This window comes from Bombyx mandarina, chromosome 05 (genome assembly GCF_030267445.1).
Source record: "Bombyx mandarina strain Sakado chromosome 05, ASM3026744v2".
Taxonomy (NCBI): Eukaryota; Metazoa; Arthropoda; class Insecta; order Lepidoptera; family Bombycidae; genus Bombyx; species Bombyx mandarina.
Genome location: NC_143212.1, coordinates 4,484,295 through 4,498,929, shown reverse-complemented (window position 1 = coordinate 4,498,929; position 14,635 = coordinate 4,484,295). Strand labels below are relative to the sequence as shown.

The 14,635-nt window shown below is 37.8% G+C and overlaps 1 protein-coding gene and 1 long non-coding RNA gene across 2 annotated transcripts; one reads left to right on the top strand and one right to left on the bottom strand.

Annotated features, from left to right (window-relative positions):
* Positions 1 to 823: 823 nt before the first annotated feature.
* On the top strand, positions 824 to 8,723 carry LOC149502911 (uncharacterized). The gene is made up of 3 exons (XR_016323110.1): positions 824 to 990; positions 1,084 to 1,193; positions 8,537 to 8,723. It is a non-coding gene; the product is annotated as an uncharacterized LOC149502911 (long non-coding RNA).
* On the bottom strand, positions 1,542 to 14,012 carry Hey (Hairy/E(spl)-related with YRPW motif). The gene is made up of 3 exons (XM_028171957.2): positions 13,488 to 14,012; positions 11,646 to 11,854; positions 1,542 to 3,387 (listed from the first exon to the last, which is right to left on the bottom strand). The coding sequence occupies exons 1-3, from the start codon at positions 13,682 to 13,684 to the stop codon at positions 2,861 to 2,863; spliced, it is 933 nt and encodes a 310-aa protein (XP_028027758.2). The 5' UTR covers positions 13,685 to 14,012; the 3' UTR covers positions 1,542 to 2,860.
* Between the last annotated feature and the right edge of the window lie 623 nt (positions 14,013 to 14,635).

Sequence of the window (14,635 nt, the reverse complement as noted above, 5' to 3'; positions counted from 1 at the left end):
TTTTTTTTCCTACCTAAGCTGAGAGCCTTGAGAGGCTATTTCAGCGTAACCTTAACTAGTAGGTGAGCTCACGGGGCTCAAACCTGACGACGTTGCTAACACGAACCCTAGCAAGAGTCGTGCTTCGCAGAATCTACCACCGGATCGGAAACGCGATCCACGGAGAAGATTTGATAATTTGAAGATTGCATAATTTTTACGCGATCGAGAAGGATAAAAAACTCGCAATAAGCACACTGAAGTCGAATACGATCTAGCGTTCAAGCCATCTATGATGTCATGTTTCACCAGGACAGGCGGGCGAGCAAAGGTTCAGCCAGGGGGATGGGGTTTGCTAACAGGTTCAAGTGGTGTGGCCGCATTTGCTAGGAGATTTCTATGGACTAATGAGCTAGTGCTCTCGGCTCACTTGGTGTTACACACATACCCTATTGCCAACTAAAATTTACTAGTTTGGAGGGTGAAGCAGCCATTGTACTATAGAACTGAGATTTAGAACTCTTTTTTTTTTTGAGTTTATGGCCTGGTATTTAGACAATTTAGAACTCGTATCAAAGGTCGGTGGTCGTGTTTACGTCGTCTGAGCAATAAAAAGAAAAACAAAATAGAAAGCCTACGAACGCTGATTATAATTAACATACGGCTTACCAAACTCTTTTGTTGGCATTTTTTATATGAGTGTTTTCCAGCACTTCTAAATGCATCGACAATTCACGAAGACCTCAGAAAAAATTATAAACTAGTATCTCTTAAATAGGACAAAATAATGTGCTAAATAAATTGCAATCGACCTTTTTAAAATCGTTATTGATCAACAGGTTGCAGCTAGCTCCTAGTCTACGCATCGGTGGTATTCACCCCTTCATCGTCACACTGAACGGCGTTGAACATTTACCTTCGCACCTGTGCTTAATGTCACCGTCATGCTTAGTGGCTGACTCGTTTAACGGTAGTTATTTGTATGCGAAATCATATAATTAATTTACGGAGGTAAGTTAATATTAATTGAATTATATGTACCTACGTAGTGTCGTCGTGCGGACGGTTAAACTATTCAGTTGAGATTTCTACGTCACGTTTCAGGTTACGAGTTTAGCTTAATTTTATTTAATGAAATGCCAACAGCATCGGAGCCGAGCAAATAACAGCGACAAGTATGGGGAGGGGAGCCCACGTGCAGAATTTAAATTCCGGTAACTACAATTTATCCCAATTACGGTTTGTGATTCGTCCACCTTAAAATTATAATTTACGTAATTACTGGTGGTAGGACCTCTTGTGAGTCCGCACGGGTAGATACCACCACCCTGCCTATTACTGCCGTGAAGCAGTAATGCATTTCGGTTTGAAGGGTGGGGCATCCGTTGTAATTATACGGACACCTTAGAACTTATATCTCAAGGTGGGTGGCGCATTTACGCCGTAGATGTCTATGGGCTCCAGTAACCACTTAACACCAGGTGGGCTGTGAGCTCGTCCACGTATCTAAGCAATAAAAAAAGAACTTCTCTGTATAATAAACTATGAAGAAAAAACCCAAGTTTTATTAAAAATAATAATTTATTCTCTCGCTCCCTTTGTCTATTTTTAGATCACGCACGTATATACAAATAAAAAAATATTATTTACAAAACAAAATCGAAAATTATTTCTTGAAACTAAATATACAAATTTTTAATGAGACATTCAAAAGAGTGACTGAATAAAGAAAATATTTTATTCTGTTTTATTTCGCAATTGAAGCAAAGAACAATATTAACTATAGCTATTATTAAAGGTCACTCGAAACACAATGACTTGTATAAGTAATGTTCAAGTATAGAATATATTGAATGTACTATGTACCATATAACCTGTAGTACTATGTGAGGCTTCCAGCATAACAATATATCCCTAGCATTAAAACTACTATGATTCGGTTTATCGATAAGTGCTTAGCTAAAGTAGCTTTTTGATAGTTCTAAGTATGCAGTATATGATCAGCAATTCAGTCCTTTTTTTTAAATCTTTGAAATACTTAATACGTACATTATAATAATTGAATCTTTCACAACCATTTGTTCAAAGATATTTTTAAATTCGTAGGAAGTCCGTCAAAAGACCGCGACGTCCCTTTGACATAAAATCGTCAAAGCAAATCTCACATTCAACAAACACATAGTTAAAGCTTCGTTATGGTCCCCAAATATTTGCAAAAACACATCAAAATGTCCTATGGCCCTAAAACTATTTTGTTCCGTATTTATTTAAGTTTTCTCTTCGACATTTTGACCTTCACGTTTCTGTCACATTATTAATGTAAATATCTTTAATTTTAATATCACACAATCTTATAAAATATTTTCATTTGTATATAAAACTATATTCTATACATCTCGTTAAAGATTTTCTTGTTATAATTTTGACTTTAGGTATGAGATCCCTCAACATTTGCCTGTCACGTATTTCAATAAACCAACTATTACCAGTGCTTGAGTGGTAACTACACTGGTAGGAACCGCTATTCTCCGCTGAACATCTATGAGACCAGTGTGTTTAGTGCGAGTTTTTTAACGTTCTCGATAGCGTAAAAGTTAACCCAATATTGTATGCAGTTGGAACAGCGCCCCTAACGGCAAACTTAGACAAACGAACCCATTCCATACAAATATGAGCTAGCTTTTACGCTATCGGGAACGTTAAAAAACTCGGACTAAGCACACTGAACAACAGTGTTCTGGCAAAGAAACTGTTTAATATTCGACGCAATCTGTTTTTTTGGTAAAATGTCTCATATTGATCTAGTTAGTTTATAAAAACAGATGACAAACGCTTAATTGTACTACCAACACTTAGCGCAAACTCCATGTTCAATACAGAATTAATAAGCTAACTCCGCGCCCCACGGTCTGTAAGGCTTGGAACTGTTTTGTGAATACTGGTGGTGGGGCGGTGGATGAGGGTACGGAGTAGGGTAATGCGGGGCTGGCGGCGCCGGATGAGGGCCGGGTGGGGCTGGTGGTGCCGGAGGTCCGGGAGGGTAGTGTGGATAACTTGGAGCTGCGGACAAAGGTGCAGCAATCGCCGGAGCGGTCACGGTGGTCGAAGCAGTTGTTATAGGTAAGTCTTGTCTGTGTCCCAGCTCCGTGTAACCGGTCGGATGCTGGGGCTGAGGAGCCACAGGTGTGGGGTATTGAGGGTAGCCCCAGTTCGTGGACTTGGCTGCCAGCTCACGTTGCGCGGCAAAGCATTGGAGGTGGCTCATGAGACGAAGACGCAGAGGGTCCTGGATGTCGAGGCCTTCACAACTAACGAGGTATCTCGCGACCTCGGCTGCACATTCTCGAAAGCCGATGCTGTGGTAGTCCATCGCGTATCGCTGAGGGTCGTAGGCGAATGTGTCCAGACCTGTAAAAATATAAACATGTTATTAAACATTTCTAAAATACTGAAACTACTTGAAGTGGAACAAGACTTCAAAAATTATATTGTGCTAAGCATACATCGATAACATCTAACGGCCCAGCTGGTATTAAGCGGCTACCGTAACCCATACATATGAGTACAATGTCACGACCGGAAATCTGACTTCCATATGAACATGAAAAATATCCGGTTTCCTTGACAAAAGATCAGAATGAAAATTTTATTTTATTACTTTATTATTAAATCAATGTAATGAATTCTTCATAGCGTGTGTAGGCTAGTCCTGGGTAGTCCAGAAGATGGACCGACGACCCATTGAGGTTTGCGGGGATCCGCTGGAAGCAGGCAGCGCATGACCGGTCTTTGTGGCGAGGCTTGAGGGAGGTTTATGTTTTTTTTTATTGCTTAGATGGGTGGACGATCTCACAGCCCACCTGGTGTTAAGTGGTTACTGGAGCCCACAGACATCTACAGCGTAAATGCGCCACACACTTGAGATATAAGTTCTGAGGTCTCAAGTATAGTTACAGCGGCTGCCTCACCCTTCAAACCGAAACGCATTAATGCTTCACGGCAGAAAAAGGCAGGGCGGTGGTACCTACCCGTGCGGACTCGCAAGAGGTCCTACCATCAGTAAGCAGCAGTAAACGTCTGTTGGCTCATAGGAAGAATGAATTCTTTACAATAGCTACAGCCAAAAGAGTGACAAAAATATTTGTGCAAAATTCTGATTATTTATTGGTCACATCTGCTGTCTTATGATACACGTATTAAAATATATTCTCCCCATTTTTAGAGTCAAATAGCAATACACGTGAAGCTTGCATTTAAATGAACTGTTCTCAAAAGAATCGTCATCTTAAACATCAAAGTACAAAACAAGCTATTCAACGCAGCCCTCTGGAAGACAGAGAAAGATAATAGTGAATTGTATTTGCGGGATAAAGATATAAAAAACGTAACGGGAACCCCATATTTCCGGTTTTCTTCCGATAAAAAACAAAAACATGTTGAGCCGTAGCACCCTATAATGTCAGTAAAGATCACTTGATCGTTTCTATTTGGATCGGAGGTCTCAGATGTTTGGGTAGGGTACTGGGCTATTGGAGTAAGGTAAAGGGGTGACTAGTATAAGATACCTACCAGAAGTTAGGGTGACTTTGTGCCATATTATCTGGATACAACGATTAAAGATAAACAATGATTTTTTATTGCCTTCTAATCCACCACCATATGATGGTGACTGATCACAGTCGCCTATAGACAGTCAAATCAGCCATAGATAGCCAATATTCATCGCTTAAGCAGCTTATTACCAAAGTGGAATAATTGCTCGATCATTGTGCATTCCATGAAATATTTAATTATTATCCACACTAATATTATAAATTTAAAAGTGGTGTATGTTTGTCCTTCTTTTACGTCGAAACGAAGAAATGGACTGTCTTGTTTTTGTTAAAGTGATAGAGTTAGGTCAGGAGAGTGACATACATTTTTCCACTCACATCACATTACATTTCCTCCCAAAAAACTCTTATTACCCCCGGAAACTATATTATTATATTTAAAAAAATATATTAGCACCTTTTCTTGACCACGCGGCGAAGTCGCGGGTAACAGTTACTGTTTTTACATATAACTACAAATCAAACACTTCAACGAAATTGCCACTTTATTTTGTTATATAAAATTGTACGAGTCCCATCATCATTTATTTTAGAGTATAAAATCTAAATCCTTGGTCACGAGCATTCTTCTGTTATAACGCTCCATATTTTTGCTCGGGCTTATCTCGGAACCAAACTAGAAATGTATTAACTATGATTTTAAGTTTTCAAGAGTTTGAAAGCTTAATATCGTTGTCCAGTCACAGACGAAGAGTATTCGAGAGATCGGGACTCGTAAACTGATAACACTACTGATAACGGTAAGTCTTCGCGACTTGTAGAAGAGACCAAAACTGACCCTTCTTCTTTAACAATTTTAAGTGTTTCAAATAATACATATTATGTAGTTTATATTGTTTAGACGAGTGAGAATGGGCTCACGGCCCACTCGTCGTTAGGATTTGCCAGGATCTGTAATGGCCTAGCTGTCATTAATTCAAATCTATTAAGACATCTATAGAATTCATTTATTTTTTAATAAAACTTTCTAATACTGATTTCCCCTTTATTGTGTTTTTACTTTCTTCCGGTTCCTCGATGTCTTTGATATGCTACAGTTTTAGAGATCGCTCCAATAAATTTTCAATTGAACGAACGTTACTTTGATATTACACTAATGGAGAAGTTTGTAGGTACACTATAAAGTGTTTACGAAACAAAATATTTATCATAGTGAAATGTATGTATTTATTAGGATTTTGTTATTATTCGCTATTTAAAATACAAAAAAGTTGAAACATCAAATTTCGCCTTTGAATTCATGTATCATGTAAGAACCACGGTATTATAATAGAAATTGCGAAACATCATTTTGCTAACTAATTTGGCGGCAAAACAACCTAAGTAGTACCGACAGAACCATTACTGTTTATAATAATATCATAATTTTTTTGTGCGCCCGGAACGCAGGTGTGACAACCCTTTTCTCGCTACTCGCTTCCGCCTGTCACTGAGCGCACAATACAGCGCGTGCTCCGGATATGAGAGATGCAGATTAAGTACCCGAGCTTTGATATGATTTTAATTATACGTTTGTAATCTTAGATTTTGTTGAACCTATGTAGCTCCTCTCGGATTGGAGACACGGCTAATACAATTGCAGTTGCGAACTGCTAACTACCACGAAAAATTTGTATAGTCAATTATATTATAGTTCACTATACTGAGATCTTAGAACTCCTATCTCAAGGTGGGTGGCGGCTACAACATTTTTTTGTTTTGTTTTTCTTTTTTCTGGAACTTGTAATTTTATTTTTATTTGTAGTTTTTAATTCTTATTTGCCATTTTGTATTCAATAGCCAAAGCTATGTACATTAATACGGGTTTGCTGAGTGCACATACACACGCTGAGATTGCAATCCAGATTAGATCTAGGTAATACTTGTACGATTTAGCTAATATGTACTGTAATGATTGTAATTTGTTTTGTACATCAATAAATAAAAATAAAAAAATGTTTATGGGCTCCGTTAACCACTTAACAGCACCTGGGCCGTGAGCTCGCCACACAGCCACTTAAGTGGGTGTGTTACCTAAGCAATAAAAAAATTTAAGATGAAAAATCTGTTAAATACCTACTTATTTTTATAAATTCTGTGATAATCAACAATGAAGTATAAATTTACATTTATGCTATCTTTGGGGACAGTCGGAATTATCATAATTCACTTACAGTGAGCTTTACAGGGGGTGTGGGGTGGGACACTCCAGCCACCCTCTTTCCCACGCACCCCGCCACGATATGATAAGAGCTTGATAGCAAATCTATGCGAATTACCATTATTTGTGGGTACTTACGCTATTTTTTATAATTGCTATCAGTTAAATTTTTTTATTAGCGAATATAAGTAGATAAGTCCATATCACATATGAAGTTAGGAGGCTGCTACTGCAGTATTCAGAGAAATAAAAACATTAATGTCTACTGCTGCCCTGCTTACTTCTGCCGTGCCGCGTTTCGGTTTGAAGGGTTGGGCAGTCGTTGTAAATATACTGAGACCTTAGAATTCATATCTCAAGGTGGGCGGCGCATTTACGTTGTAGATGTCTATGGGCTCCGGTAACCACTTAAAAACAGTTGGGCTCTGAGCTCATCCAACCATGTAAGCAATAAATAAATAAAAACTTTAAACAATGAAGTCTCATAGCTTTGTCATATCTGCCGACGCACTCAATCCGGAGCTTTTGATTGCACTGCGGCAGAATTATGAAGATGTGGAACCTGTGCTGGCCAGGACACGCCGTATGCAGTGGATCAGAGGACGTAACTAATGACTGCAGTATAATGTACTGGGTAGTTTATAATTGGTTTCCTGTGGCGCCAGGTATAAGGTATAAGGCTCACTACCTGACCCAATTGAATGACAGACCCTAAACTTGACCATATGCTTTTGTATCAATCTGCAATAGTGAAACATTATTTGAATTCTATTTAATGGTAATAGGGTTGATAGTAGAATGTTTTAGGAACCGTTTTTTTTGTTTGTTTAAGATCTTTTAAAAGTCGTGAAAAGTGATACTGTGTGGCTTATGATTGTTGTACAAATAATCTCTTGATATAGAAATAAAATTATATGTACCTACTTAGAAAGCAGAAAACATAGTTTACTCGTAGTGAATAGCCAAGCTATATTACTATAACAAAACCTAAATATTAATTTAAAAAAAGTATGTAATCAAATAATTATAAATTTAAATTATCAACAAAGTAATTAATTCCAATGTAAAAGGCGCGGGGTGTCAAAACAGGACATCAAAACAATTTGTCCTTTGACTTTGATGAGTACTAAATTTCAATTTAATCCAACGTAGTGGAGGGGTAAAAATCCCGTCCAAAGATTCCATTACATACATGTAGAGAGGCATAAAATAGAAGCCAGTAGAAGCGTGATGACAGTTGACACTTAGTGACGTGATGACACTTAGCGACAGTTGGTTTTCTCCCCTACCTAATCGCTGGTAGCTTAAATAGTTAGTCCAGCTACGTGGACTGTTAGGTGAGCTGACGGGGGTTAACTTGGCAACACTAACCCTAGCAAGAGCAGTTTTTCGCTGAATCTAGCACCGGATCGGAATCGCGACCCATTGAAAAGATCCGGCGAGAAACTCAGCGTATTGTGTCTATGGGCTAGGTTATACGACGAACTCTTCGTTGCATTCGATAAATTCGACGAGAACGGTGACCGGTGCTTGTGGCACCTAAAAGCACCGAGAATGGATCGGGAGGATCTGATAGGGGATGTTTTTTGGGTGACGGCGGCACTGTGTATTTTCCCCATCACCTGAGTCGGATATGTAGTTAAATGGCGACCACGATAAGAGGGTGAGTGTACCGCGGCGTTTTCTCGTTGAATGATAATCGGTAAGGCGTGTCCACTAATAGAAAGGAAGTAACTGACTCCGTGAAACAATAGGAGCAGGCCGAAAACAAGGGTAAACCTTTTAAAACTTTATTTTCTTTTAGTTCAATTTGGCGAGTGAAGACCGGAACCCGTGACCGGAGAGGATGCGGTTTCATTGACGCTGCACATAAAGGTTTTAATGATGCGACCGCGAGACCACAAAACTAGCCGATTGTTTCAAATGGCTTTCGGAAGTATTTTTAAAAAGTAATTAAATGAATTGATTTAAAAAGCTTATTGTTTCATCACTATATAGTATAAAACAAAGTCGGTTTCTCTGTCCCTATATCCCTATGTATGCTTAAATCTTTAAAACTAGGCAACGGATTTTGATGCGGTTTTTTTAATAGATAGAGTGATTGAAGAGGAAGGTTTATATGTAGAATAACATCCATTAAATAGTGGAGAAATCAATAATAAATTACAGTTTCCGAAGTGAAGCGAGGGCGCTAGTAGCAAATATAGTTGGAAGGCGAGCAAGTGTTGGCTTGAATGTAATTTACACATAACTAAACATTATGTGCGCGGGGAGGTACTATGTGCATACATTATGTATTAGATGTCACCAGCTGTTGGACACTTAACGGACCGTACATCCCCTTCTAACGCTCATGCTAGAGAAAGATGAAAAAAAATATTATTGCATAAAATTGATTAAATCGCGAAAACGGTAGTAAAGTTGTAAATTGTTGAAGTAAAACTTATTAAATGTGCTCACCGATGCTAACAGTCGTCAAGCTATAGAGCTACTGAATGTAAGTCAACCTTTTACGTTGAAATGCGTAAAATATCTTTAAGCATCGCAACTTTGTGTGCAGTAATGCGCACCTGCTCGACGCCCGACCCGGAAACGAACCGTGGGAACCCGGAACGTGGCCCCGTGTAGGTGGCTACGGACGCGCCATGTGGGCTGTTTTTGTGGGTTTTAATTAGAGGCTTGCTCCCGTTGCTCAGGTATCTTTAGGACGACTCCTCGGGCAAAAAATTCGACCATAAGTCACTTGTGTAGATTTTGCAAGTTTACGCATTAACTTTAGAAACAGGATTTTTAAAAACCTATTAAGGTTAAGTTTAAATAAAATATCTTCTTTTTTCTGCTTTATAACGCACAGAAAATATAATAAATAGCACGGCTTGATAAAGTAAAAATAGCAAGCACAGAGGCGACTTTAACTGACCAAGAGTACATTGACCCTTTAGCCCTTTATTGTGTAGAAAATTAAGGAAGAAGTCTGTTATGTTGTCCTCATGTTCACGAGTATTTTATGGAAAATTTATAAAATTACTTTTATACTCCAATAATTGAATTGCAACTGCTTGTATAATTCTCTTTAATATATTCGTTACAAAAAAATACAATTAATAAATGTTCATTGAGAAATCGTATTTTTTTCGCTCTCTTTCAACAATGACATATGCCATGCTTATGCTAAATTGTTGTATATATTAGAAATATTGAGTTTTAAGAGCATTATTTGCGGAAGAATAAAAAATTCCTAACAAATTTTGACTATTAACTAAATCGATCTACTGACGAAGTAAAGTTTTATTTTTATTTTCCGAGATATTGAAGAGACCTTTTTGAGTGACAGCAACTGTATTTTTTTGAATCGAATACTATAGCAGATTTCTGCTTTTTATTATTTTGGCAACACCGTTATGGACGTCTTTTGTGTTGAGAGGAAACGGAAGCTAACGGTTAACTGGCAGGTTACCGCAATTAACTTTTTTTTATGTATAAAAAATGAAGGAGAGATGTATGTAGGTTCAATTCCATTAATTTCTTGGAGCAAATCCGTGGGACAAACAGAATTTAGAATTAGGATCATACTGACATACCTATGGGGCTCTTGCTGATTTACTTAAAAACTATTTTACAGGTGGTAAGTCGCATTGTAGTGCCGCACGGGCAGGTACCGCCATCCTGCTTATTTCTCTCGCGAAACAATCATGTATCCTGATTTGAAGGTTGAGACAGTCATTATACAGTACAAATGACCCAACGACCTCATGTTTTAAGGTAGGCAATCACGTAGTGATGTTTATGATTAGCTAGAATAGCTTCTTAGGCTACCAGCGAATAAGTAAGAAAATAAAAGTGCGTGCGTACAAAGTACACATGTCAGAAGTGAAACTTTTTTGGAGAACTAATTTATAAGTCTTGCTTACTAGATTAATAATAATTAATAATTAAAAACTTAGATAATACAAATCTAAAACTTTAGTTTTTCGAGACTTAGAGGAAGGGAAAAAGGAAGGTTCCCGCCAAAAGTCTGTCAAATGTCAATCTCAAACCTCAGTGTTGACAGTCACATTATGTTTAGATTTCTAAATTGTAAATGACTAATATTTTGCCAATTAAATTGACTAATTTAATTTCATGCTATTTGATTAATGTTCCAAATTCTTTTCATTTCATTTCAATTCCTATTAACATTTTTCACAAAAAAATTATAAAATATTAGGCTATATGGTATGATACATTTACCTTTCCAGTTGGAAAAATACAACAACTACTACTACTGACATTTGACAAGTACGGTACTTAATTTCAATAGTAGTTTGATGTCACTTCCGTTGCATACCTGCGTGACGTTCTGTAAAAATTTTACCCTCATGCGCCTAAAGAAGTTTCACTTCAAAAATCTTAAAAAAAGATGTTTATGATCTCCGGTAATTAGTTTACACCAGACTGGTCGTGAAATCATCGCGGTGTACATCTGTCTAGACTATTTCAAAGCTCTGTATCGGTCAGAAGATCTTAATTACAATATTCCGTCTGTGACCACGAAAACTGTAAAGAATTCGAAATACCGGAAATAATGAAATGAAAATAATGAACCCGAGGTTAACCTGTTAAAGTGATATTTGATTATGTATATGATTCTTTTTTTATTTATTGCTTAGTGGACGAGCTCATAGCCCACCTGGTGTTAACCTGGTGGAACCCATAGACATCTACAACGTAAATGCGCCACCCACCTTGAGATATAAGTACTAAGATCTCAAGTATAGTTACAACGGCTGCCCCACCCTTCAAATCGAAACGCATTACTGCTTCACGGCAGAAATAGGCAGGGTGGTGGTACCTACCCGCGCGGACTCAAAAGAGGTCCTACCACCAGAAAAAATCGCCATAATCGAAGAAAATATTTAGTTTGTTACTCTAACCTTTAGCGTGCAACATCTTGAGATGGTCCACGGTCAGCTGTAAGATCTCCGCCTTCTCTAGTTTGGCGCTGCCCTGCTTCTCGCACGCGGCCGGCACTAGCCTCTTCAACTCGGTAAGAGATGTGTTGATCCGATCTCTGCGTTTCTTCTCTATGACGCCGCGACGTCTTTTTCTTGTCATTAATTGACAAGAGTCTCCCCCGGGTGACCTTGGAGAAACAACGGTGATTGCTCAATTTTATGTGCAAAAAAGATAGCATAGCAGTTTTTGTATATTTAGGGGTACGCAGATTGAATGACGATATGAGAGAGAGAGAGGAGTGCGTGTTGGGATGACAGCTGATAGAAGAGAATGGAAGAGAAAAATTAGCTATGCCGACCCCACCTAGTGGGATAAGACGGAGAAAAAGAAGAAGAAGGGGTACATAGCTGTGTCATTGGCATTGCCACTGTTTATGCGATGGCATTTAAGATCACGTGGGCTGTAAGATGCTCTCCATGTAAAAAAGAACCTATTTAAGACGAGTATTGATTTTGTCTGTCCGTTCGTGTTGCATGCGTGCGTGTGAGCATTCGCGCTTCGTTCATTAGAATAGACTTAAGGATGACGGTTTTTTTTTATATTTTCTTTTTTTTAGAAATTATATTTAAATGCGAATTACATATTGACATTGTATTATATTGTTTGTTATTTTCTTTCAATAAAAAAAAGGATGTGTTTAAGTTGATTATCGACAAAGTTGATGATTGAAAACACGAATAAAACAACATTTTCTGAAAATAAATCTTAACTAAATCGATTTATCGCCCCCGAAATCCCCTGTATACTAAATTTTACGAAAATCGCTGGAGCCGTTTCCGAGATTCAGATTATATTTAAATTTATATACAAGAATTGCTCGTTTAAAGATATAAGATAAGATTAAAACATTGCACAGTTATAGTTTATGCTTATGTGAGAATATTTCCTTATTAATAAAGTAAGGAAAAGGGAGGTGGCGCGCGCGTCGTTTCAGATAATGTGAGTTAATTTTTTTATCGACATTTCACCGCAGGCTCAGCTTTAGAAGCTCAGAACGGCAAAGTATTATAATTTTTACAATACTAAATTCTGATTACTACAGTTAATTACAAAGATAATCGTTGATTGTAATTGATTAGTATAATGTTTTTTGTGCTTTAATTAAACATTTCGTAGCGCTGTCTACGGTCGCGCGGCGTAGCCTTCGGTTACGAGGCGACTTCCATGAATGTAAATTAACTTTAGAAAAGCGTAGCAGATTAAACCAAACCACATTAAAGTATGGACTTTATGAAATTTCGAAAATGACATTTTGTCAATCAACGAATTTGTAGAGTATAAGTACATTACTCTATTGAAACTAAACATAATAACGTTACAACACGCACACCAAATACACATACATTCTAATACAAAATTCACTTAACATTTTCATTACTTTACTTATTTAATTTTTTTTACTGTTTTTCTTTGTGTGTGTTTTGAAATAAGGAAAGATGTGGAAGCCAGTTTCTTTAGCTGGTTGCTTTCAGAACTGTCCCGTACCTCTGTTACTAAACAAATTTAAGGATAATATCGTGTTATTTACCCGTGATGATTTAATTTGATTAAAATATTACACCTTTTTAATGTTTAATTATTACAATATTGCGTACCTTACATAGCGGGCCCTATATGAGACGCCACACTATGCTAATTGGAAATAAGATCTTTGCAACTATCCTCTCACGATAAAAACATATAATTTAATTTAATTTGTCACTATGTAATTAAATTATTTTTATAATTTAAATGTTATTATATTTGATGTGATAACTTACTGCGCATCCTTACTGCTTTCTTCGGAGAATGCATCGTCTTCGCTTTCAGAGTGTGCCCGTTTACTGCGTGAGGTCGGAGGAGGTGGCGCCGGCGCAGGGGCCGGTGGACCCCATGTCCCATAGCCCCACTGAGAACTCTGAGTTTGACCTTGCAGGTTACTCTGCTCCATGTGACGATGGTGATGATAAGATTCCATCGCTTAAAACAGCTTTGTGTGAAAACTCATAAGCCAGTAGAAATGAAGAACTTTAAAGTTTTAGTAAAATTTCAAATCACATCACAAAAACTATTCTCGAAAAAATCCCAAAATTGCAATAGTTATAAGTCACTAAACATTATCAATTAACACAAATTCTTTTGGCCTGAAAAAATTATCTGGGTCAGTAATAATTTCATGATTGCGAAGTAAAGCTACGTGCGCACGGTCGAGGAAGTCGCGGCAGCAACCGACACGTGCACGCGCGTGGGTCGAGCGCCGCGGAGTGCGTGCCGCGTGCCGCCTCCCTGTGCGACACAAGCCGACCTATCCAAACCATCCCTTATCTACAAAAAACTAACTTCGACTCTATACCCCGCGCAGTAAGCAACAACTGATTTAGTTGGACGAAATCGAAACTGCATTTTTGATATGCAATTTTGAGCTCTGTGCGATAAGTCATAAGAAAGTATCGCTTATCGTTAGGGGAAATAAATGATGTTAATATTTCTGATTGTTAATCGCAAATATTGCTACGTGAAAACAGTCTTTTTTGCATTGTGTTTATGATTAAAATCACTTTAATGTTTAGCGTAGTAATTTAAAAGCGCCTCGTGTCCGGCGCACGGTGGGAAGCAGTGAGACAATTAGGAAACGCAATTTTATTCGAGTAGCGGTGTGAACGAGCCCGCGAGAGGGGAAGGGTTCGCAGATATTAGGACCGTGGGACGGTTCTGTACATGGATTAGCATTAGTGAAGCTACATTACGTTTGTACATAACATACTAGTACTGAGTAGATATTGTAGATCATAATCGGTTTTAAATTGCTTGTTTAAAAAAAATCGGTATTTTTTTCTGTGAACACCAGGTTCATCACTGGGTTTTATTGCTTAGTTGAATGCACAAATCCAAAGTAAAGTAAAATAACTTGAAAAATATATGCGCTTCG